The sequence below is a fragment of the Mesoplodon bidens genome (assembly GCF_964165515.1).
Source record: "Mesoplodon bidens genome assembly, chromosome: 17".
NCBI classification, from domain to species: domain Eukaryota; kingdom Metazoa; phylum Chordata; class Mammalia; order Artiodactyla; family Ziphiidae; genus Mesoplodon; species Mesoplodon bidens.
This window is the reverse complement of record NC_138174.1, coordinates 18139775-18167180: the sequence shown is the minus strand read 5'-3', so window position 1 is coordinate 18167180 and position 27406 is coordinate 18139775. Positions and strand designations below refer to the sequence as shown.

General features: G+C 37.0%; 1 protein-coding gene across 6 annotated transcripts in view; it reads right to left on the bottom strand.

The window, feature by feature from the left end:
- Positions 1–27406, bottom strand: part of CAB39L (calcium binding protein 39 like) — a 102081-nt gene that overhangs the window by 17060 nt on the left and 57615 nt on the right. For all 6 annotated transcript variants that reach the window (XM_081214620.1, XM_081214622.1, XM_081214621.1 and 3 more), the window contains 4 exons: positions 22229–22347; positions 9121–9289; positions 5080–5139; positions 1308–1373 (listed from right to left, as the gene is read on the bottom strand). In XM_081214620.1, coding sequence (XP_081070746.1) covers positions 1308–1373; positions 5080–5139; positions 9121–9289; positions 22229–22347 — 414 coding nt within the window. The remainder of the gene's footprint in view (positions 1–1307; positions 1374–5079; positions 5140–9120; positions 9290–22228; positions 22348–27406) is intronic.

Below are 27406 nucleotides of genomic sequence, written 5' to 3'. Positions count from 1 at the left end.
TAGTTCATATCAACCACCCTACTTTGGCCCAGTATCTGACAGATTCCACTGAAAATAGGAAGGACTTGGAAAATTTATGAGCAATTAGCCATATATTGGCCCTTCAGAGCATCATCACCTCTGTTTACTGTTCCAATTTCCACTCCCCGCCAGGATGACTACCTCTGTAACACAGACAAGCTTTCCTGGTTTGACTGTCCTTGTGTCTATTCTTTAAGTACACGGCTGTCCCAACAGGATGTATCCTTATCTTCAACTGCTTTTAAGAAGCTTTCTGGACATGGGAGAGCACAGCATTGATGTCCCTGCCTTTGCCTGGAGCTCCATCTCATTAATTCAGGCTCCAGCACAGACAGCAGCACACCCATGATATTTTTCTTCTATGTGGATTACTCTGTATGGGTTTCTGCACAAGGAGAAACTCAAACAAGAGTGCTGAATGACTGGCTGAAAATAGTACACTGATCTCTCCATCAACAGGTAAAGCTGGAGCAGCAAGGGCACAAGTACAGGAGAGAGGGGTCAAGGCTGACACATAATCATGGGGAAAGTGAATTCACAAATATGTGGTCCAAAACAGATTTAATTTATTGCTTTAGCTTAAAACTGTATCCAATATTTAGAAACAAATGCATTGTTCTATAATGTCATCATTCCAACATTTAAAAAATAATACTATATTTTTATAATTAATACATAAAATAATATGAATATATAATAATATAAAATAATATTTAGTAAGCTCAAGCATCATACAAATTGCTTGACCAAAAACAGCCAATTATTATCTGCCAAAAGCGTTCTTTTGAATATCTGAGTAGGATCTGAAGGGCAGAGATGCAGCTCTAGCCAATGTCCTACTCCCTCAGGAGCTGTCCCACCTCCTCTTGACCAAATGGCTATTTCCAGGCACCTTTTCACTGAGGGAGGGAAGGCCACTCACAGATGGATGTGGCCCGATTCTGCCGGGTCCCTGTCTGATGAGGGAGAGAGGCATTTCAATAGGCATTTCATAGGAGATAGAATCTCAAATCAGAAATGCCGTTTGGTTACATACAAATAAAAACATACCCCTCATCCTGTATTTATTCTGTACTTATTACTTATATTGTTACCTCCAAAAAGTATTTGAAGCAGGGCACTTACCTCGTTTTGCTACAAAGTGCAGTCATAACGTTGAATGCACTTCTCAAGTTACAAAAAAAGAGAATAATTTTTCTGTATTTACTTGTCCACTGTTAAACCTGTCATTTACTAACAAGAATATCAACTTCTGGAGACTCTAACTTAAAGAAATTTGATATTACCTTTAAAGATTGTCTCTTAGTCACATAATTCTCAGACTGGAGCAATTTCTCATAGTCTTCAAAAATCTAATGAAAAGAAAAGAAATATTAGTGTGTAAACCCAGCAGTGACTTCTCTGCATTAAGTTTGCTTGCTCTCTCACTTCAGAAGTAAATCCCCAACCCTTTAGCCTAGCCCAGCCCAGCTGCTGTGCTTTGTATCCCTGGGCCGATCACCACTGTCCATAGGGCGGTTTCCCCATTTCACCATCCTCATTTACACGTAGGGATACTGGGGGACAAGGAGTCAAGTGATGCCAGAGAGATACTTCTCTTTGTTTTATTTTGGTTCTGTAAATTAGAAATTGAGTAGAAAATGAAGTGAGTCCTCCCAATAAATCACTTTGAATAAAACATCTGTTAACTCATCTAATGAGCTACAGGATAACTCATTTTATGCCATTTTAAAGAAATCTGTTTATGTAGTCTTGCTGGTAGCTATTAGTCTATGAATAATTTGAGAAAAGATTAAATACACTTAGCAACTCATAAAGAATCAAACTGTCAAATTCATAGCATGAACGGGTAGAGGAATAGGGCTACTTGTGCCACATAATGGCCATGTTAATCCCAAGTGGCCTCTCTGGGGCATTTCCACTCTCCCCAGAAGCTAGGGGACGCTGGTGACTGGGGTCCGTTTCCTAATGTGATTGGTCGTCAATCACTGCCCAGGCCCTTCAGTTGAACACAGAGTGCCAGCGGCTGGCGAAGCTCAGTGTCAACCTCCCATCACACATAGACACACTCAGAGACCACTCAGGTGGGAGGAGCAAGCCTGGCAGAGAACTGAAGGCAAGAGAGCTCAGGGGCTGAGGAGGGTAGAAAAGGGTCCTGGTCCTCAGAGGAGCAAGTGCCAGGTGTGTGTGCGTGTGCATGATGATGGCAAGCTGTGCACACTGAGGATAATTCCTGATAGAGAATTAAGAAAGTGAAAAGTAAAAACAAAATCATGTAGCTCACATTAAAGTCACAGTAATTATACTCTTTTACATAAAGGACTTGTTTATTCTAATTGTCATGGAACACAGGAGGATTTTTCACTAAATCTGTCACACGAATGTTGTGGTAAATTTTAATGGTAACTATAAAATGCAAATACACACAGGTAAGGCATTGTTGACTCCCCAAGCTACCAGTTTCATTATTTTAGGTCGTATATCATGTTCTCCAGCTTCAGGTTTACTGCTAAAGAAATATGAAACTCAAGGAGCATGAAATGTTTAGGGAGTATGAGTTCTCAAAGCTAATGTTCAGGTCAGTGTAGCAGGCTCAGCATCTGTGAAACTACTAAATTACCCATGAAGTGACTATAGATACAGAGACAAATTTAGGTAAATAAGGGTCAAAGAGAATGAGTTTATGGTCTCTCAGATTATTGCTTATTATCCTTGAATGCAAACTGCACAACACATTTATCTCACTCATCCTATAGAAAAGATTAGTAGTTAATACTACAGGTTTTGTCATAAACTATCTTTGCCCTCTTTATTTTCATTTGTTATAAATGTAACATCTGATGAGTCTTTAACATTCCATCCAGCATCTATAGTTACTGAACAACTAAACTATAATAACAATTCATTTCCTAACTTCAAAAATATGTGATTTTCTTTTAGTCTTGAAGCTTTTGGATATCTCTGGCAATAATCTTTTTTTCCCTTCATGTTTTACACTTTGATCAAAGTTCTCCAGTTGATCCCATGGGTATTCTCTTGATAATTTTAGGATGTGAAAATCACTTTTGATTTCATGATTATATTGATAATTCTTAATCTCAAACCAAAGGAAGATCAGCAAACAATTTATGAATAAAAAATCCATAATTTCTGTGACTTGGATGTATGAAGACATAGGATACTGATAGGGTATTTCATGTCTTCCTAGAGTCATCTGTTTCCTTTTACATTTTTGTGGGGCTAACTAGAAAATTTTAATTTACACAGTAGGTTGCATTGTATTTCAATTGGACAGTACTGGTCTAAAGCAGCTAAACTAATACTGGAACAAACCTTATAAAGTTTTGCTTCTAGGTTTGTGCTATGTTTCACTTTAATTATGCTATTCCTATTGCTGATACACTTAGCAAAAGCATAGAAGCTCTTGGATGGGTCTGTTCATTCAATATTCATTTAATACCACCAAATGTATGAAACTGAGTTAGGTATTAGGGATGTAAGTAATAATGATAAAAATTAATACATGGTACTATCCTAAAAACTTTAAATCTTGTCAAATTCCTACAGCAATCCTATGAAGCAGGTATTATTAATATCTTCATTTTTTGGTAAGTGCAGTAACTTGTCCAGGATCATACAATTAGTAAGACGTAGAGCAGGATCCTGAAGCAAAGCAAGTGGACACTAAAGTCTATACTGTATTCTGAACCACTGTGTTTGACAGATAACGTTCCTGCTTCACAGGGAGCTTAAGAACCAGTCAGGAAGATATAAAGACACACCATAATAATACAATGTGGAAAACGTGTGAGAGAGAAGGAGAGAGGGAGAAAGGGAGGGAGGGAGGGGAAGGGGAGAGAAAGAGAGAGAGAGAAAGAGAGAGAGAGAGAGAGAGAGAGAGTGTGTGTGTGTGTGTGTGTGTGTTTGTGTGTGTTTGGGGGTGGGGGGGATTACAGAAAGCTTCCTGGAAGAGTCACATTATGAAACTAAGAAGGACCCTGAGGGGCCTTCCCAGGAACATACCCTCCTGAGTCCCCCACTTCTTGTTTGTAGAAAAGCTTTAGCCTCCTAGGTCTTCCCCGAGTTTCAAAGAGCAAATTTAATCAAAGAAGTGAGAAAATGCAGAAACAAAGGAAAACAGCCAAGCAAGACAAAATAATAATAGTTTAGCCATAAAACAAAGTCAAGGATCTTTAGTTCCTCCTCAAGGTCTATAGATAATATCCTGAGCCATATCCTTGAGTTGTTTTGCAGATACTGAAACCCTCACCAGGTTGAAGAAGTTAACTGCATACTGACCACAGACATGTAGACCTCATACTGGTTAGAACCAAAAGGCTGATGATGTTAACCCCTGAAATACCACCCTGTCACCTTACCACCAACCAGTCAGAAGACTGTCCATGAGCCGATGAGGCACCCCGCAACCCTCACCCCTTCCCTGAAAACCATTTGGGATTGGGGTCTTTTGAGCATTAGCCACCGCACATTCCTTGCTCAGCCTTGCAATAAATGTTGAATTTTCCTTCATCACAACCCGGTGTCAGTAGACTGGCTTTGCTGCATGTCGGGTGAGTTTGGTTCAGTAACAATTACAGCTAATTATCAAAAGGTTGAGATGGATTCACCCTTAGAGAAGGGAGTTGGAAGACAGATATGTATTTTGGTATTTCTACTAGTAAGTAAAACTAGTTATTAAACCAAGTAAAATGATTTATATTAGTAAGGTGGGGTGCTCTTCCATTTGGAGTTCCCTACTGCCTCTTAAGGGCAACATGGATGCTCTTAAGTCAAGATCAAAGTGAGCAGGTACTAGTTGTTTCCTGGAGCTCCAGAGCACAACAGGAAGAGATGTGAAAAACGAGAAAGCCCTGATCTCCTGCCATCCTCTATTTTCCATAGTTTCTTGATGACCTGGCTTCTAGGTAATAAACCAATCGGGTGTATGGTTGGTTTCAACTGCGTATCATAAATAGGAGTAAGTGCTAACAGATCTAAGAAGGAGAGAGAGAGAGGAAGAGAGAATGAGGTAAAGACTTAAAAATGACTTCTACTTACAGTGTCATAATTTTGTTCTAAGAAGTCTGCTACCAGCACTTTATGTCTGGTCAGTAAATCCTAGAAAAAGAACAGTCAAGTGAAACAAAATTATTATAGGTAACAAATTTTATAAATCTATCTTTTTCTTCTAAGATTTTCCAAGTCCATTAATTTGAAACATAAAAGTTTCAGAATATTTTCATTTACATCACAAAATTACTTCCATTCTTAGTTTAAGATGTAAAATACAATTTGTTTCATGCTAAAAACAGCAGAGTGCTTTAAATTCATACCATAGAAATAATTCAACTAGTGAAACAAATGTCACCTAACAGACAAGTGTACAGTATATTTCTTCAAGCCATAACTCTACATTGTGAAAATGATATAATAAATATTCAAATAAAGTTTATGATGATCTTTTTAAAATGTCATTAATAACCATTTATTAAAAAAAGAGCTCTGCATGGACTAAAACCATATCTCACAAGTTAACAGATTTTCAACGATTAACCTTTAAAATTTCTTAACCACTTTTGAAATGTAAATGCCTAGGATGCTGGGAAGCACAAGAATGACATTTAATAGGGCCATCTCAGCATCATCACGCTCTTGGGTTAATGGGCTGGGAAGTGTTGTTCAGTTACTAAGTAGCACAATGCACCCTTTCAAACTTGAAGACAAGTAGCCTGATCTAACTACAGACATAACTCTCGGAAAACTGAACAAAAGCATAAAGGAATGTTTGACTGAAAATTCACACCTACGTTATATCCTTAATTCACCTCAATGTTGAAAGAAAACAGGCCTCAGGTAATCCGTTTAACATGCTTAAGGGCTAAATACCCTGTCTAGGTACTATGCAGAATTTAATTAAAAACCTAACAAGAATTTTCAAGTTTTCAAAAATAAATTCTTATACTTTAATACATATTTAATTAAAGCTTCTTAAAAGCATATACAAGATACACAACATAACCTCACAGAGAAAAAGAAGGCAGCAGCAATGGTAAAACTCACTTATTTCTATTTCAATAAAAAGTTAAATATTTAAAGCACTTTGCACTACAATTTTCTTTTTTTTTTCAGTTTTATTTTTATTTTTTAAATTTTTTATTGGAGTATAATTGATTTACAATGTTGTGTTAGTCTCTGCTGTACAGCAAAATGAATCAGTTATACATATACATATATCCACTCTTTTTTAGTTTCTTTTCCCATATAGGTCAGTACAGATTATTTGAATAGAGTTCCCTGTGCTATACAGTAGGTCCTCATTAGTTTGCACTACAATTTTCAAGTTCAAAAATAATGAGACTGGCTATTAATTTCATTTCATATTACCTTTCATCACAACTTGATTGACCATTCAGCCTATCCGTGGAGAAATGTACTTTTTTCCTCAGGAGAACACGTAATACTGTTCTGGAATCGCAATTTTAAAATGGGAAAATCCTCTAAGGAATTCATTCCTGGTCCATCCCAAGTCAAAATTCAAACCAGTTCCTATGTCAGGGGACACCTCAGAGAGTAAGGTAGTTCCACAGCATCCTTTGGGGTCCCTAATCTTTTTCTAAGTGGATATTCAGGATGCCTAGTTTTCAGATACTCTCTTCCCCAATCTCCTGAGCAGCATCAGTGATTTTCTAAGCTGACCCAGGTTAGAAAGTTCTCTCCATGGGCTGCAGCAGACACTGTGGATGGCTGCACCCATGGGGTTCTGCATCTATTAGGACAGTCATCAGCCTCGGGTGTGAGGACCATGATCTCCCATGGCCTCAGGCCCTGCACATACCGTGATGGTGGCAACAGAAAGAGTACTTTGCCGATGAGTGCTGCCTGGAAAGATTTTCCATTCACTACACATTAGTGTTACACCAAAGAAAGAGGAATAAGGAGGGGGTTCTGTTAGTAGCAGCTCCTTCAAATTCTAAGGGAAAAAAATAACTTTAAAATCCAATAATAGAAAATATAATATGGTAGGGCAGAATTCCTCCAGCACACGTGTATGATGGATACAGCCAATAAGTGATTCGTGCACATACACTCTTACACTTGAGTGTGTATACATTATATATACATAGATATACCCTCCAATTTATATACATAATAAATGTATGCACAAAACTGGAGGGATTATACCATATATATATACACACATACACATATATATAACAATACATGTATATAAACATAATACATAGACAAATACAGAAGTTGCATTATTATAGATCAAATAACTGAGTGGGAGAAAAATTGCTAGGATCCCACCCAAAAAGGAAAAAGCAGAAAATTGCCAAGAAAAATAAAGTTCAAATTTTAAAGAATTTAAAGTTTAAAAAAAGTATCAGAAATAGTGTACTCTTTCATCCCACCTCCTAACAATTATTTTGACAGGGCTAGGTTCTGTATAGTCTAAGTATCATGCTAAAAAAATGTTGATATGGATATTTTAGTGAATTCTTCACAGCTTGGGAGAACTCAGGGTGCAGTGACAGAGACAGACATGCAATGGCAGGGACATGATACTACATCAGCCAGCAGCAGCTGCATTTATTGAGTTTTTACTACGTGCTGGAGAGTGTGCTGAGCGCCTTACATACGTTATTTCTAATCTTCACAACTCTGCAAAAACAGAGATTATTTTCCTCATCTCACAGGTGAAGGACATATAGCAAGTCAGGTGCAGAGAGAGATGGAATTCATACCACTTCTTATCATGTCGACTCTTAGAGGAAGAGGTGAAAGAGATTGTGGTTGTAAGGAATCTTTTTTGGGAAAGGACAATTTGTAGACAATACCATGACAAAAATGTAAGCCAACAATGTGAAAACACCAATGACTAACTGCGCAGTAGTCATCCTGCAGTTCAAAACAAAAAAGGTTAAGCCTAAGAAGATAAAAACAAAAGCCCAAACCAACCAGCCAACCAAGTAAACAAATCCCCTTGAAACCAGCTACTTAAAAAAAAAAGTGACTTATGGTCATTACATTATATTAACCACAGCATTTTGGTAAAATATAGAAAATAGGCATTTTCAATATCGGTAGCATACTAGGAAACTTTTTAAGGTCATTTAGATTTTCAAGGACTTAAGTTCAACGGAAAATATGCTCATGCACAAATCACCATAGTTTATTTTTGTGATTCAATATTGTGCTGAAAATTAAACTGAGCTGAACATATGATGCAAGACACTATTATCAAGTACAGTTTATTCTATTAAATGTTGAAAAATCTTTGGGGAAATTTTCAAAAATAAATGCTCAATTGAATTTGATCTTCCCCCTCCATTAGAGTTGTTCTATGTTTACAGTTATTTGTGAAGTCTTATTTATGGATTTTTAAAAAAGGAACTAACTTGTTTCCATGACAGCAAAGAGTCATCAGATAGAAAAGGAAAAAAAATGGCACTACAGTAGCTACTAATAGAGAACACCTCCTCGGTTGTTTAGGCACAGATATTTGCTAGAAAGAAATGGAACCATCCTTTGTGTTAAATGTCCTTCTTCCTATTTGATGCACCAAGGCGCCTCCTACCATGTGTTCTAGATATACTCTTGGGGGCTTCATCTGTAGCCACTGTACAACTGTTGTTTTGCCGGGTGAGACTTGTCGCCTATGAAACATCGAAGGCTGCTGGGGTTTCTCAACACCCTGAGCACAAGTCCATGTTTCTTGCCCTCGCTGCTCCTCTTCCCTCCACCCACCGCCAACTCTCCTTAGAGTCTGTCCCCTGCCCTTTCCTCCTCTTTTCCTTCCTTCCCTCACTCTTTGCTCTTCTCACTGGTTTTCTTCTTCCTTACTCTGTGTCTTTGTCTTCTTCATAAGCCCATATGAGCTTGTGACAAGCATTTTGAGTTGCTTTTTCCACAATGTGACAGACGGGTCTAATTGCATTCTATTTACTGAATCCTCTTATGATCCACATCATATACAGTTGGCTATGCTCTGACCTAAGGAATATAATTTTCTGCTTTTAAAAGTTAAACTGCCTCTTAGAGGCCAAATGACTAAATGCTGAAATTAAATAACCCAACTGATTCAGAAAAAATTACCTTAAAAGTAGCAAAGGCGTCTGAAGCAATATCAAATGTTGACAACTCCACATATTTAAAGAAATCTCTGAATTGATTAGAAAAGAGGATGATTTTCGCAAGCGGTTCATGTCGAATACATTCTCTCAGCATAATCCCACAACGTAAGGCGATCTGTGGGGTTTCATATCTAAAGCATAAACAAGAGAGAAACAGAGAACTATGTTGTTTTATTAACAAAATAATATTAATGGTATCAAAAGAACCATTTCAATACTGCTGTTAATGGAAGCATAGATACCATTTGTCACAGTTCATTCAAACACCATTCTTTCAATACCCACTAAATATCCAAAATGTGCCTGGCACTATTCCAGATGCTGGGGATAGAACAGTAAGCAGACAAGGTCACTGCCTTCCTAGTATTCACAGTTCAGTGCAAATGTTTCTGGTGGGGGAGGAGACAGACTATAAACAATGAAAAGATAATTTCATATACTTCAGTGCTGTGAAACTGAAGACAATAAAATAGGTACACTATAGAGTGTACTTAATTTGCTTTACTTTAGACTGAGTGGCCAGGGAAGAGGCAAAACATTCAGGCAAAGGAAACTAACTGTGCAAAGGCTCCAAGGAAAGAACCAGCAGCTTTGTAGGCCAAGGTAAGGAGTTTCTTTCTTTTTTTTTAATATTTATTTATTTATTTATGGCTGTGTTGGGTCTTCGTTTCTGTGTGAGGGCTTTCTCCAGTTGCGGCAAGCGGGGGCCACTCTTCAACGCGGTGCGCGGGCCTCTCACTGTCGTGGCCTCTCTTGTTGCAGAGCACAGGCTCCAGATGCGCAGGCTCAGTAGCTGTGGCTCACGGGCCCAGTTGCTCCGCAGCATGTGGGATCCTCCCAGAGCAGGGCTCAAACCCGTGTCCCCTGCACTGGCAGGCAGATTCTCAACCACTGCGCCACCAGGGAAGCCCCAGGGAGTTTCATTTTTAAGTGTGATAGGAAGCCTTTGGATAGTTTAAAGAAAGCAATTAACACAGTCTATCATATGCTTTAAAAAAGATCACTCTGGCTACCTGTGGAGAATCTTGTAAAACAGGGAAGAATGAGCTGGGGAGCTAGAGTGGAAGCAGGGAGACTAGCTAGTAGGAGGAACAGAAGCCCAGCTAGAGATGATGGGGGCTTGGATTGGGGTGGCAGTAGTAGAATAGAGGACTATGGGCAGGTCATGCGTATTATTCAGGGGAAGAGTCAACAAAACTTGTAGATGTTGTAGTTGGGGTAGGGTGAAGAATAAATTTGGGGTGAGGGAAATTGAGGATTCAAGAATAATAAAATAGGGCTTCCCTGGTGGTGCAGTGGTTGAGAGTCCACCTGCCGATGCAGGGGACACGGGTTCGTGCCCCGGTCCGGGAAGATCCCACATGCCGCGGAGCGGCTGGGCCCGTGGGCCACGGCCGCTGGGCCTGCGCGTCTGGAGCCTGTGCTCCGCAATGGGAGAGGCCACAACAGTGAGAGGTCCGCATACCGCAAAAAAAAAAAAAAAGAGTAACAAAATAATATTTACGTGAAATTCAGAATCAATAATAAAATCTCTTTCCCACAATTTAGGAAATAGGCTACTTTGCAACATCAGCTTTATAAATACAGTAGGGAAAACAGCAAAGAAAGGTATTTGAGAGAATTCATTAAACGTGTGTGGTATTTATTCATTTTTTCCCCATTTTTATGTGGAATAATATTCACAAATATCATCTGAATATTCCCTGAAAAACTCATATTAACATTAAATGCTAATATATTCAGATAGGCACTATTCTTTGCAGAATATTAAAAAATGCCAATTTATAGTGTTAGCAATTTCTCTTATCAGAAGAATTTGAAAAATCAGCCTATTGGCATGCATGGAAGAGTTATAAGGTGGGTTTTTATTAAAGATGTTATAAAGATGGGTACGTTTTCTGAAATGTGAAGGAGAAAAACACTATCATTTATTAACAGAGTACTTAGGAGAATATGAAATGAAGACTGTTGACCTAGAGAAGGAACCTACAGACAATTAAAATCCAGACTTATTAGTAAGATATTTATGGACTTTCATAATTTTGCTTTAAACTTAACTTTTCAATTTCATCTCTCATCACATCCCTTAACTCCTTGGGGTATGCCATTCTCTCAACCTAGAATGCCCTTCTCCTTAAGTTTCCACCTCTAAGATTCTCTCTCATCTTTCAAGACTTAGTTCAAATGCCACCTCCTTCTTGGTGTTTCCAATCACCTACCATTCAGAATCACTCTCCCCTTCCTTCATACTCCTACAACAGCTTGTCTGTAATTCTACTTTAGCACTTTTCTCATTCTTCAAACTCTGATTAAAATTCTTAATACTAGAGGACTCCAACGAGACACAAACTTTGGCTTATGATCTGTAGCCAATGTTTTCTCATTTCTTAATTCAATTGTCAAACTGAAACTATCTATAAAAAAAGTTTCTACTCCAACTTTTGTGTATCATTAGTTCTCTTTTTTCTTTCATTTGGTGAAGTTTATTGGAACCATCTGGGATGCACTGACTATTTATTCTTGAGAACCAAGAGAATATTTTAAAAGATGCTACTCTAGGTCAGAACACTTGTCATTCCAACCTAGTAGTTTGTGCCCAAGAGTGGAACTGTCATTTCTCTGAAATGACAACTTCTTAAAGTTAGGAATATATTGGGATATATAAGGAAAGTCCTAATTTTCCTCAGTACCTTTAAGGAATTTATCATTCACATACATCATTTCAACCTGACTACCCTCTAGGATATTGACTTTTGATAGTTTACTGCCTACAATATAAAGAAGTGCTCCATAAGTTAACCCTACCTTAAGTTTCAAATCCCAAGAACATTAATATATTAGGTTTGGTAAAGAATCAATATTTACCTCATATATTTTATTCTACTTGTGGATAAGGGTCTCAAGGACAAAAGACCACAACAAATCACTATGTTCTCCACAACAACTAACTTAATGGCAGGCTGCTGATAAAGGTTAATCCAATGAATGTTGAATCACTATTTTATAGAATTGAATCATATCTTCCTGCTGATTTGCAGTTTGGATCATGTAGTCTGGACTATATAATTAACTATGTCATTGTGGAGAATGCACACTACTTTATATGCATGCTTATTCAAATAATAACAGTGTGTAAGATCTGTTTCAAATTTAATAAAAGCCAAAGTGTAAGAGAAGTGATCTCATCTAGCAGTGAGCTACAGTAAACATTACACAAAAAAGGGTTAGAAGAAAGATCTTGTGCAAGAATATCTCAATTTAAGAACACAGATTATATTATGTAAGGAGAAAAATGACTTTTGTTGTTACTGATGGAAGAAACAAGGTCAGCCAGCACTAGGACAAGTTTTGTAAGATGCCATTCAGCAAACACTTGGCCTCCTCAATATAATCAAGCAAAATCAAGTTTTGCTTCTAATCTAGAAACATTTGCTTACTTTAAAAATAGTGAGCTAACTCTGTCCACTGAAAAGGGCTAGAAGCAATAATCCAATGTCAATGAGCATCCCTAGCATCCAGATTATAGTCCCTAAGAAACATTTCTAACTAAAAGGAGCAAGAGTCCTTGGTAGAAATGGCTAATTCCAGGTCTGTGTTAGAAAATGTACAAGATGGGCCAGAAAGCAAGGACACTCTCACAAACTAATGGGAGTGATATCAAAAGGACATGGGTCAACCTGAAGAGGCCACAGACAGATAATCAAGCATCAAAAATTTTTTTAAAAAGTACAACTATATAAGATGTATGAAAAAACACTAAGTCCACTAGTTCATAATGATACTACAGGGATACAGGGGTGAGGAGGAGGAGGAGAGAAGAAGAGAGGAAAAAGGGGGAGAGGGAGAAAGACAGGGGGAAAGAGAGAGATAAATGGACACCAATGGAAGTTCCCAAGTTAACAAGTTATTACTTTCTAAACTGATAACTGAAGGAAAAGAATTAGGCATTTATTCTTCCTCTCCAGTATGGATTGTACTTCAGACTAATTAAATTGTGGTGGAAGATGGAAAGTTATTCTCTATAAAACTAGTCCAGTCAATAAATACATAAGGAATAATAAAGTTAGAAAATCACCTTTTTGTAACCCCTAACGAAATGACTGAATCAGGCAATGTTCATCAGTGGATGATAAAACAATTAAGTGTAGTTGATGGGGAACTTTATAACGGATTAGGCTGCCACCATCTGAACTCATTGCTCAGTCTTAGCATCACTAAATATATGTCTCCTGATGTGATGAAACACAAACTACACAGCACCACTTACAAAATATGACTGCCATAATAAAACTGAATCTGAATCTAATCAAGCCTTTAAATATAACCTCCAGTGAAGCAATCTGACAAACCTAGAATAAAGGAAATTATGTAGGATAACTGATTCAGTTTTGCAACAAGTCGATGGCATAAACATGGGAGAAGGTGCTGTTTTAAATGAAAAGGGACTTAAAAAAGACTTAAGTGACATTATAAGCAAATACAATAAGTGGACCTTATTAGAATTCTTGTTTGAACAAAGCAACTAAAATTTGGGGGGGGGGCGCAATCAAGGAAGTTTGAGTATGGACTGGGTATTAGTTATTAATGAATTATTATTAATTTTTAAGTGCAAAATTACATTGTAGTTATGTAAAAATTATCTTATTTTTGAGATGCCTATTGATGTGTTTAGGGTTGATATGATGATATTACATGAGATTTGATATTTGCTTTAAAATACTCCAGTCAAAGAAAAAAAAAAAAAGAAAAAACAAGGGAAGGGGTGTTGGGAAGACAGATGAAATAAACACAGCAAAATACTGACGGTTGTTAAGGCTAGGAGATGAGTACATGGAATTTCTTTGTACTGTCTTGTTTTGTATATGGTTGAAAATTTTTGTAATAAAATTTTTAAAAATAAGATTATTAGGAGAAATTTATTATTTTAATATTGGACTTCTGGAAAATCTTCCACTGGCAGTGGTTCTTTATGGATCACTGAGAGCAGTTTAGTGACCTCACGCTCAAGTTCTCTCAGTACCCTGAAATGTCATTTGCATGGGCCAGGAGAAAAGTTCGTTTGAAGTGAGACAGTCCTTTTTAATAATCTTTTCATAAAATTTGGGTTCCAAATCCTTTTACCATGCTTTGTATCCCATATCCAAGTGATTCTCCTTGATGGAAAAGAATCAATTTCTTTCTGTCTTACATTCTTTATGGTTAGACTTAGGTCCAGTAGAGCATGTTACTATCATATCCCTAAATTACATCATTTTTTTAATGATTTCTTTCTTTTTTTCTTTTTCTTTTTTTATTATTATTTTTATTGGAGTATAGTTGATTTACAATGTTGTTAGTGTCTGTGGTACAGCAAAGTGAATCAGTTATACATACACATATAACCACTCCTTTTTAGATTCTTTTCCCACATAGGTCATTACAGAGTATTGAGTAAAGTTCCCTGTGCTGCACAGTAGTTTCTTTTTAGTTATCATTTTATATATAGTAGTGGCAAAGCACTTAGTTCTGTTGAGACATGTTCTCACTAACATGTTTAAAGAATTGAGATAATTTCAAAGAGCAATTCAACTAACAGAATAATGCTGACCTCCATCTTGAGCCATATTCATCACCTGACTCCACTGTCTAATCTTCTTTTACTTTGCATTTCTTCTCTTTTTTTTTATTTTTTAGATTTTTATTGGAGTATACTTGCTTTACAATGTTGTGTTAGTTTCTACTGTACAGCAAAGTGAATCAGCTATACATATACATATATCCTCTCTTTTTTGGATTTCTTTCCCATTTAGGTCACCAGAGAGCATTGAGTAGACTTCCCTGTGCAACACAGTAGGTTCTCATTAGTTATCTATTTTATACATAGTATCAATAGTGTACATATGTCAATCCCAATCTCCCAATTCATCCACACACCACCTTGCCCCCTTGGTATCCATATGTTTGTTCTCTATGCCTGTGTCTCTATTTCTGCTTTGTAAATAAGATCGTCTATACCAATCTTTTCAGATTCTACATATATGCGTTAATATACAATATTTGTTTTTCTCTTTCTGACTTATTTCACTCTGTATGACAGACTCTAGGTCCATCCATGTCCCTACAAATGACCCAATTTCATTCCTTTTTATGGCTGAGTAATATTCCATTGTATATATGTACCACATCTTCTTTATCCATTCCTCTGTGGATGGACATTTAAGTTGTTTCCATGACCTGGCTATTGTAAATAGTGCTGCAATGAACACTGGGGTGCATGTGTCTTTTTGAATTACGGTTTTCTATGGGTATATACCCAGTAGTGGAATTGCTGAGTCACATGGTAGCTCTATTTTTAATTTTTAAAGGAAGCTCCGTACTATTCTCCACAGTGGCTGTTATTGATTTACATTCCCACCAACAGTGCAAGAGGGTTCCCTTTTCTCCACACCCTCTCCAGCATTTATTGCTTGTAGATTTTTTGATGATGCCATTCTGACTGGTGTGAGGTGATACCTCATTGTAGTTTTGATTTGCATTTCTCTAATAATTAGTGATGTTGAGCATCTTTTCATGTGTTTGTTGGCCATCTGTATGTCTTCTTTGGAGAAATGTCTATTTAGCTCTCCTTCCCATTTTTTGACTGGGTTGTTTGTTTTTTTGGTATTGAACTGCATGAGCTGTTTGTATATTTTGGAGATTAATCCTTTGTCAGTTGCTTGGTTTGCAAATATTTTCTCCCATTCTGAAGGTTGTCTTTTTGTCTTGTTTATGGTTTCCTTTGCTGTGCAAAAGCTTTTAAGTTTAATTAGGTCCCATTTGTTTACCTAAATGACATCACTGCTTGATGTCTGAATGCACCAATCAAATTATGTCTCCAGTTTTCAAGCAACTTTACAAGAGATAATTCAGTAAAAATCCTGATCTTTAACAAAGAGCTAAACCTCTAGCATTTCAAGCTAACCTAGAAAATAGTAATGGGTAAAGCTGATTCAGGTGCAATGGTTCCGTTCAGGGCTTCTTGTCTACTCTGTCCTCAGGGTCTTCTATAATTACCTCTCCCTTCTTATCTGAAGGGCTTCAAATCTTATTAAGGACATATTAATGGTTAAGAAGATGGGATTTAGAATCAGATCTGGATTGAAAAATTGGCTCTGTTACTTATTAGCTGTATTTATAACCTTGAGCAATAGTCTTACTCTAAGTTTCAATTTCCTCATCTGTAAAATGGTAAGGATAATACCTAGTCCTCATAGTATTGTTAGAAGGATTAAATGAAATAACATAAGACGTTGAATGTAATACCTGGAACACAGCAAACACTCAATAAACGGTATCTATAAAACAGGATGTGAGGCAATGAGTTTAAAGTTTGGGTTAAAAAATAAAAGAAGAATCATTATAATATAGAATAAAAACCAGAGGAGTCATCACCAAATTGTTGATAATGGTTTCCTTGGGAAGGATTATGGTATGCACTCCCTTTCTATATTATAGATTTCTAAAATGTTTGAATTTTTAAAATTTATTTTTATTGAAGTATAGTTGAATTACAATATTGTGTTAAAATGTCTGAATTTTTAAATAATAAACATGTATTACTTTGAATCAGAAAAAATAAAATGTTTTAAAAATATCTACTCTTACACAACATTGTAAAGCAATTATACTCCAATAAAGATATAAAAAAGAAAATAAAAATAAATAAATAAAAATATCTACTCCTCTTCATCCTCAATATCAGCACTAAAGTTCTGGCCCTAATTATCCCTTGCTTGGACTCTTCCAAGCTGGAATCTCAGACCCCCAATTCTCCAAGCCATTTTCTATACTGCCACCAGAACTCATCACATCTAGTCCCTGGATGGCTCCATGTTGCCTTTAGAATAACATTCAGACTCCTTGGTAGGACTGAAAGACTTATGAAAGACTCTTCATAACTTGGTCTTAGCCCTTCCAGCTTTATCCTCAGCCCTACTTTCCATTCACACTAGGTTCCAGCTGCATCAGAATTCTTGTCATCCTCCAAACACATTGTGCAATTTGATGCCTCTGTGGCTTTGCATGGGAGGTACCTAATCCTTCTACTTTCTGTGTCTATTTGGAAATTTTCTACTTTAAGACCTGCTTCATTTTTGACATCTCAAGCAGAGGTGATGGCTTCTTCATCTGTGCTCCCACAGAATATACTGGTAAAGAAACAACAATGAGTTGTAATGAGTTATGCCTGCTCACTGTAGACTATAACTGCTTGAAGACTGGAAAGCTGGATATTGTTCTGAGAGCACAGATTCTGGAGTCAGACTACTAGAGTTTAAAGCATACCGGCTATGTGACTTTGGACAAGTTACTTAACCTCTCTGGGCTGCAGCATCCTCTTCTATAAAATGGGTATAATAAAAATAACAACAACAAAAACAACAATAACTATCCACAGGACTATTATATAAATACAAAGCAGGGCCTGACATATACTAAGTACTATGTTAACTACTACAATTACTATACTTACTATTATTAGTGCTATTATTACTATTATTATTGTAGACCCCTAATAAATGAACTAATATGCAGTTTTAGCCTTACAAACTAAATTAATTATTAACTTTTCAGAAGATATGGAAAGACGCTTTATAAAACTTTCCTGATGAATCAGATTTGAGGGAGTTATGCTTAAAATAAACAATTCCTATTTCTCTATTGTGTGCTATAATTACATGAAAATGGAGTCTTAGAAATCTGTATATTGAGAAAGTGTTTTTTAACTTAAATGACTCAAAATTACTTTTTCCACATATTATAAAATAAATGAAAGCTAAGTTTTTTCTTAAATACAGAAAAAATGACATATAATTATTATAAATTACCCATTACAATAGGATTCCTGGTAAATACAGGTAAGTAATGAATAGAAGAGTTCATATTTGAAATATAAGGAAAATTTCTACTTACATCAATTTAATAGTTTGTTCAGAAACTGAGTGATCTTTTGCATCAGCTAATTTGTAAAAGAATAGTAGTCATTTGAATTCTTCATAAAGTTCACCACCAAATAGGACAGAGACACATTTTCAAATAATTAAAGATATAATATAGATATACTGATTATTCATACTCAGTAAATTTTATATGTAATCATAATTGCAAAAGTGCCAATGACCCACACATTTTATAGAATCACATATACATAAATATAATCTAGTAGGAAAAAGTTATTAAAAGAGATTCCAACCTTTATCATTTGTCTCTCAAAATTATTGATTTATAACTTACAGCACCACTTCTCAAACTCCCTTCCCTCCTCTAATTTACTCTGCAGCTGCTTTGGAGCCTCCCATTAGTAAACCTCCAAAACCCTCTCCTGATATTAGTGGGTTTTCTCCCTCTGATTCCTTCCTCCTCATCTCTAAGTCTCGTTTGTGCCAGTGGAAACAACCTTCTAGCTTAGTCTAATTCCCCTGCCTGGCTTCCCATCACTAGGTTTTCTTCTCAACTCTCTCTACTGAAAAAGGGGAAGGGGTGGGAGAAATATAGGGGACAATTACACATTAATGAATCCTGTGCACATCACAAATAATAAAGGCTCACTACAGATCTGTAATATGTTCCAGCAGATAAATTATTAATGAATAACAATTAGAATTAGTTGTTTATCTTGTCTCGTTATTTCTAGAAAGGGAAAATAAAGTTACGTTCCCTAATATATGTTGTAATTCTTCACCAACTTAATTTAAAAAATAAATATCCCATTACACTAAATTTTCACATCTTCCACAAAGCATATATAATGTGTCAATGTATAAAATGTATATACATTCTATCATATATAAAAGGAATGAAAAAATTACCCTATAACCATACTTTATAATTTATTGCATTGCTTTTATCTGAATTCTTAAAGCTTAACAGTAATAATTTTCATGTGTTTATAATTTCCTTGGTAAGAAGACACTAAATTCATATCTTTAGCAGAGCCACTTGAATCTGGTGCAGCTCTTTGACAAACTAAATACAAGGCAGTTGCCATCACCTGACTGCTATCCAGTGACAGCAGCTACATGAAGGAGATCCTCCAAACAAATAATTCCCACTCCAGGAATGAAGTCCGTGGAGTTGCGTGTATCCTTCACATAACGACCCCACGGTGGAAGATACTGTTTTAGAACATCCGCACAACTTCTCCTCCACATCAGCTGATGGGCTCTCCAATACATTTTTAGGACAACACATTTTAGCATTCTCAAGGGATCATTTATTTACAAACTAACTTTAAATGATTATTAATTTATCTTCACTTCCTGAAACACAAATCTGATATTCTTCTTCCAAAACTCTCCAATGACTCCCCATTTCCTACAGGAATAATGTCAAATGTTTTAGCTTAACATTTTAGAATCTCCAGAAGGGGGTACAAATTGATCATTCCAGCCTTATCCACCAATGACCAGCTGGGCAGATCATAACCCATTACATTTTGTAGATCTTATCTGAGCTAGAAACAAACACTTCCCTTTATAATATTATTCTGACACTTGGGTATGGTCTTAATTGTATTTGTTTAAAATTGCACATATATCTCAATGTGAACTGCAGCTCTTAAGAGGGAAAGGGATAATAATTTTTTAGACTAGTAGTTACTGAGTACTGAGTACCATGTGCTTGGTACTATGCTCTGCAAGAACTACCTCACTAAAGACTCAAAATGACATACTGAAGTAGGTATTATTATTGTCTTCATATTACAATGAGGAAATCAAGACTTAAGGAAGTTAGGTAACTTGCCCAAGGTCTTAGCAAGTAAATAGCAGAAACCTGACTGAACACACAGGTCGGTCTGATAATGCACAGTCAAAGGCATATAATGCAACATTATTTTAGTGCAAAGGTAATATTACAAATTTTACTCTTATTTTATAGATAAGAAAACTGAGGCTTGGAAAAGTGCAGTGACCTGCCCAAAGTCGCAGAGCTAAGAAGTGGAAGAGACAAGAAACAGGAATAATCAGAGAGCAAAAAAAGAGCTCTTATAAATTAAAAATAGGGTCGCTGAAAGGAAAATTCAGTAGAGTTTATCTTCAGTGGAAGATACAATTAAGAACATCTCCTGGGTAAGCTGGGACGAAGTGAGAGAGTGGCATGGACTTACATATACTACCAAATGTAAAATAGATAGCTAGTGGGAAGCAGCCACATAGTACAGGGAGATCAGCTCGGTGCTTCGTGACCACCTAGAGGGGTGGGATAGGGAGAGTGGGAGGGAGACGCAAGAGGGAGGAAATATGGGGATATATATATGTATAGCTGATTCACTTTGTTATAAAGCAGAAACTGACACACCATTGTAAAACAATTATACTCCAATAAAGATGTTTAAAAAAAAAGAACATCTTCTGACAAGCAAAACAAAAAGACAAAGAAACAGAAAATAGAAGAGATATGAAATCAATCCCAGAGATTTAACTTTGACTAATAGGAGAATGAGAAAGTGAGAACAGAGAATATAGAAGGGAATAAATTTTCAAAGAAGCAGTATGTGGCAGAGAATGTTAACTGTCCACAGAAATCCTTTCTCCCCTTCTTCCTGGGCACTAACTACATTTCTCAGGTTTCCTTAAGAATTAAGAGGTCAAGTGACTAAGTGCTCTCAAATGGAATGTGAGTGCGAGTAATGCAAGCCATTTCCAGGCCTGGCTCATAAATTCTCCCAAGTACTTTTGCCTTCTTGTGGGCTGAAATGGCAATCAACAAAGTGATCTTAGGAACCACATGTTGAAGGAACCCCTGCTGACCTAGAACATCTGTTCTTCTCTATTATGTGAGAAATAAATTTATCTTGTAGCTGGCCACTCTATTTTGGGGTCCATTTGTTATAAAGCTTAAGGTTTGTTATAAGTTTAGCCTACCCTAAATAATACATGATACAGGTATATTTCCCTTTCCAGAACTGAAAGACTTAATTTTCCAGTAAAAACAATATTTTGTACTAAAAAAAAAGTAATTATAGTACACTACTTTGTTCAACAATGAATAATAATTACATAGCTATAATAATATAAATGTCACTAATAAAATAAAAAATTGTGATAAAGTATATTGGAAGGGTTAAGAGAAGGAAAATGGAGTAACAGTGGTGGTGGAAATACTAAACTGTCATCTAGTCTATGAGAAAGTTAAAAGATATTTTTTAAAATTGGTAAATCAGAAGTTAGTAAAAGTCCATTATTGATAATACAGAGGTAAATACCAGATGAACAAACAAAAAAGATGAAAGTGGTTGTCTTTGGACAATGGGACTGAGGAATAGAGAAGGAAGAGGCAAAGAGCTGATGTTTGTTGATATTTCTGATTTTTAAACTATGTGGTATGTATTATTTTGATACAATAAAATGTTTTAAAATGTACAAGAAAGGATTTGGGAACTGAACACAGACGAGATGGACTAGAAGAGCATGCTAGGTTCAAGATAGTAAAGTAGAAAGATAGAGAAGGGGAGACAAAAGATAGTCTGCTATCCCCAAGCCTTTCTACATCCATATTTCTGGTTTTAGGAGTTGGAGTAGCCTCAAAATGCCCAAGAAACATTTGTAAATGAGTATACATAAAAAGTAATAATCAGGAATTCTATTATCTGACCAGACTTTAGTTTTTTGGCTGCCCTGTGGTCCCAAATACATACAGTGATATTTATTCTATCCTCACGTGAAGCATGTCATCATAGTAGATGCTAGCCATTGAAAGGATATCGTGTGTGTGTGTGTGTGTGTGTATTTGTGTAATGAGGGGATTCAGTCTTATGCAAAGAGGCTAAGTGGGCAGCTAGAAAAAGGGCAGATTGCAAAGCACAAGCAGTAATGTAACAGGAAGAGATAACAGGAAAGTGGAGGAAAGAGAGGCAGTAAATGGAAGGGAATTTATTTAGAAAGGATTTTGCTGCAGCCTGAGTAATCCCAGAGACATAGATTTGGAGGGCTAACTTCAAGCATGGCAAATATGAATCCAAAAGGGATCGTTTTCTCAAATGAGGCTAATGCTATATATTACTTTTAACAACTTTTCTAAACTCAAACCTACTTTAAAGGAAATCACGCACCTACCCTTTGAGGAGCATAAATAGGATATGAGGATGAGCACTAATGTACTCCACAGTAGGACTCCGAGTGCCTATCTGTCGTCTCAGGATGTTGTTAAATATCTGGGTCACATCTTTTTTTCCCTGTTAAAGAAACAACCAACCATTAAGTTGTATACTTTAAATGGGTGAATTGCATGGCATGTGAATTATTTCAAAAGCTGTTTATACACACACACACACACTCATTCCATTTAATATGACATAGTATTTTCCCACCTGAGATTGTGAATTCTTTGACTTAATTTGTCTAATGATGGGTACAAAATATATAAACAACCAAAAAAATCAAGATCAAATAAAAATCAATGCCCTACACATATAGTAAGCATTTCAAATTGTTAAATGCATGAAGTACAGTCAAAGCTTGTGTCTCAAGGCTTTCTTTTTTTTTTTTTTTTTTTTTTTTTTTTTGCTGTACGCGGGCCTCTCACTGCTGTGGCCTCTCCCGTTGCGGAGCACAGGCTCCGGACACACAGGCTCCGCGGCCATGGCTCGCGGGCCCAGCCGCTGCGCGGCATGTGGGATCTTCCGGGATAGGGGCACGAACCCGTGTCCCCTGCATCGGCAGGCGGACTCTCAACCACTGCGCCACCAGGGAAGCCCTCAAGGCTTTCTGATTTCTCATTTTTATAGTAATAAAACCAAAGGTTAAGGACCACTTTTTAATGAGGGCCAGGGAACAGAAAAGGATATTTAGGGGATGGAAATTTTCAAAAACTTAGGACCATAAAATGGCTTATTGAGAAGCTGATCCTGGAGTGCTTATTTTGCTTATTTTTTTAAAAACGTAGCAAGAAATAATCATTAGAGATTAAATTATCACAGTAGGAAGTTTTCTGCTTTTTTTTTAACATCTTTATTGGAGTATAATTGCTTTTCAATGTTGTGTTAGTTTCTGCTGTATAACAAGGTGAATCAGCTATACATATACATATACCCCCATATCCCCTCCCTCTTGCGTCTCCCTCCCACCCTCCCTAGGAAGTTTTCTGCTTCTTTGAGCTGCTTTCTAATTCAAACTGAACAGCTGACTTTGCATCCACCCTATTTTCACAAGGCACACCTGCCTTTAAAATGAATGCATCAACTCTTACAGGCAATACATTTTCATCCTTTGATCTCTTATCACATTGTGTTTCAAAACATCAAAGAGTCTAAAGCTGTGTCTTGAATAGTGGCCAAACATCAAAAAACACAGCTCTGAGTTTGATCCTGAGCCCACAAATCAGAAACCTTGCAATCTCAGCCATAACTCTTCTTTTTTTTAACCTCATAAGAATATGCTGAAGTATTTTTTTTCTGTCAGCAATTTTAAGGCTTAAAGGATTAGACAAAAATTTATGGCTATAAAGTAATGAGATTTTCTTTCAAATAATTTTAACCCAAAGGTCTGTCTTCCAACTAGCCGTTATTCACATAACAGCAGGATTCTCCAGTACTTTCCTCACCCCAATGGACCACTTTCCTCCTGATTCCTGAAGAAGAAAATGGGTTTGCCACACAGATTCCTGAGTCAGTCTCTGCTACCCGATCTAAACCAATGCCTTGGGCCACCATCACTGTTGTCAGCTCTGGATTTCAAATCCCTGCTCCTAGCTCCTCTCAGCCCTTGTTCATTGTCTTGCTTTCTACAACTAGTTATTTTCTCAACTAGTTATTTTATATACTGTTTATCCAAGTATAGAAAGCCGCCTCTTCTCCTTCATTTGACATATACTATTAGTACATAGTTCTTTTATCAAGGGTTTAAGGATAACAAAGGGTAATTATAGCACAGTGCAGAAACAACTTCAAATTGAATCCTACACATCATAATTAAAGATTATTAAAGATTCCTCAGCATTCCTGATCATCTTTTTCCTTAAGCCCCTTCCTCTGTCATGGCTCTGGAGCCTTCTCTCTCCCTTACTCCAAACTCTTCTCCTATCTCTCTTCTATTTCCTACTCCTATCACATTTAGCCAAAGAGACGGCATTTCTCAAATTTCTGTTATTTTACTCTGCAAAGGGAATCTAAGCTCTTTTCTTTCAGTCTTTTTCCTTCTAAACATTGCCTAGAGACCTCACCTTTCACAACTAACAAAAAAGCCCATGTAGGTGTCTTCTAAACAAAAGTTCTTTTTTTTTTCTGTAAGGAATGCTCCATCCTTTTAGGTTATCTGGCAAAAGCTACAGCCCTTCCATAAAGTAATAATTTTCCTTTCCTGTTATAAAAATATACCAAAGATTTTACAGTCAAATGACTGTTATACTCTTCAAAGAAGCCCCAGGAGAGGCTATTCACTTACTGAAGTAGTATCAATATTCTTGAATTATGCTCTACACATTTACTAATTCTTTAAGAAAAGTGGCTTCCTGCTGTGCTTCAGGACACCTTCCTTTGTTCCAATTCCCTTACCTCTGCTTCTATTTCTCATTCTCATACCTACATTGATTCATTCATCCAACCAATGGATATGGAACTAAGCGTGGGAAATGCAATCCTAGTACTCAAGATACTCTCAATCCAGAAGGAGCTGTTCCAGGGCTACCTAAGAACCAAGAGATGAGGAGGGTGGGGTTCCATGTGATTAGACTGAGTTTTGAAGTTAGGGGGAGTTTTATCAAATGGTCACTAGTGTATATGGATACTTTAAGCTTGAGAAGGAAAGTTGCTGCCTGTGGGCTGATCATTCATGCTTCCAGTCCATAGAAATACACAGCACATTTCTGCAAGTGGGCTCATAATGCTAGTAATGGTGCATCCTTCCTGAAAATACTATGAGTATATAGTTGGTGGAATGCTTAAAACTGAACCATTTTCAATTTTAACTGTTTTTCATTCATTCATTCAACCAAGAAGTATTTATAAGTATTTATTTTCTATGGGTTTGATTGAGGAGGACAGCTTCACCTACTGAATATCACATTCATTTATAACTATGTTCTAGGCATCAACTAAATGAACAAAGTCAAGAACCGTCTGGTCAATTATTCCTCAAAAAAGCTGAAAAAAAGAACTGTCTGCAATTATCATGATAATAGACCTTCATAATGATAGTGTTGAGTCATCAGTAAAAAATTATCACATCTAGTATATAATTTTGGAGGAGAGGCAAGTATACAATACATGTTATAAAGAAAATGTAAAGTAATCCACAAAAGTAATCTACTTAACTTTCTTCATTTGAAGAGTTAATCTTTAGCTACATGGAAAATGCACATATTCAGAAAGATAATTTTTCCCCAAGGATTCCAGAGAATAAAAGTTTACTCTACTTGATAATGTATAAGTCATTTAGGCAATTGAATGTCTTAATCCCCAAATAATTTTTTTTAATTAATTAATTTATTAATTTATTTTTGGCTGTGTTGGGTCTTCGTTTCTGTGCGAGGGCTTTCTCTAGTTGCGGTGAGCGGGGGCCACTCTTCATTGTGGTGGGCGGGCCTCTCACTGTCGTGGCCTCTCTTGTTGCAGAGCACAGGCTCCAGATGCGCAGGCTCAGTAGTTGTGGCTCACGGGCCCAGTTGCTCCCGTGGCATGTGGGACCTTCCCAAACCAGGGCTCGAACCCGTGTCCCCTTCATTGGCAGGCAGATTCTCAACCACTGCGCCACCAGGGAAGCCCCCCAAATAATTTTTTTTTTTTTTTTTTTTTTGCGGTACGCGGGCCTTTCACTGCCGTGGCCTCTCCCATTGCGGAGCGCAGGCTCCGGACGCCCAGGCTCAGCGGCCATGGCTCACGGGCCCAGCCGCTCCGCGGCACGTGGGATCCTCCCGGACCGGGGCACGAACCCGTGTCCCCTGCATCAGCAGGCGGACTCTCAACCACTGCGCCACCAGGGAAGCCCCTCCCCCAAATAATTTTAAAGTAAACTTCTCTATATTTATTTCCAGTATACCACGTAAAATAAGGGAAATTTGTATACGTGTTTCTTACTGTTCCTCTTTTGTTTTCTAAGCCAAAGCTGCACAAAGTTGTGAGGCACCCAAAGTTTTTCTCTGGTCTACTCCAATCTCCCCAATTCTTGGAGAGCACTTTGAACCTATGCTATTCTGTGGTCACTCAAGGCTTCTCCAGGTCACTGGACCTGACGACATCTCATCCCTGACTCATTCTTCAAAACAGAACCAACCTTGGTCATATTCCTTCCAGCATCCCATTGCAAATTAAGCTAATCTCATAAACTAACTCAAGCTAACATATTAATTAGTGATGATAATAGCTTAATACATTGCTGCTTTCAGGGAAATGTGCAAAACAAGGGGAGATTTATAGAAATATAATACCGTATTCCAAGAGCAGGGAGTTTCCCAGTTATGGTCACTCACCAACTAAATTTAAAACTAAAATAATAAACAAAGAAACAAACATCAAAGGTTATAACAAAAATAAACCAGCTTACATTTAACAAGTTTGAGAAAGAGAGAAGATGAAAATATACTATCGGACATCTGTATATATTTGCACATGTATTTAGTGTTCTTCCATAACATGTATACGTATATATATTTTACTTTGTTTAATATTTAAAAACAATGATATAAGTTCATATTATTCCTATGTTATAGATGAGAAAGTTTAGTCTCAAAGAGGTTATGATACTAACTATCAAATGGCAGAGCAGGGACTCTATAAACAATCCTAAATCCAAGTCAAGTGTTTTCCCACTATGCACAGCTCCTACAAATGTCCATAATACCTCATTTTAAACTAAACTTAAAAAACATGAAAGTATATAAACACAGTGATAAAACTACACTTTAATTCCACATATGCCAGGTTTAAAAAGGAAATGGGGAGTAAGATGGGGAGGGAGAGTGACAAGCCAGGCAAGAGGAAAAAGTAGGAAAGGATATTTTTGAGCAGAAAATGTCAAGGTTAGAGAAACAAATAAGAGAGGGAAGGAAAGAAAAAAACAGGTGTTTCTGAAAGGAAGGCTGTGAAGTCTGGGCCCTGAGAGGCCCTCAGTCAGTGTAGTTTCTAGTCAACACACCTAACTTCACATCTCCAGAGCAGTCTTGCCCTCTGCTCCAGTCAGCCAAAATCTTCCCCCATCGAAGCCATCCAGAGAGCTGTGGGCTAGTATTTCCACAGATCCCCAGAGCCCTGACCTTATCTTGGTCTAATCACTGTAATGAGTTTCTTTTAACTTCCTTGG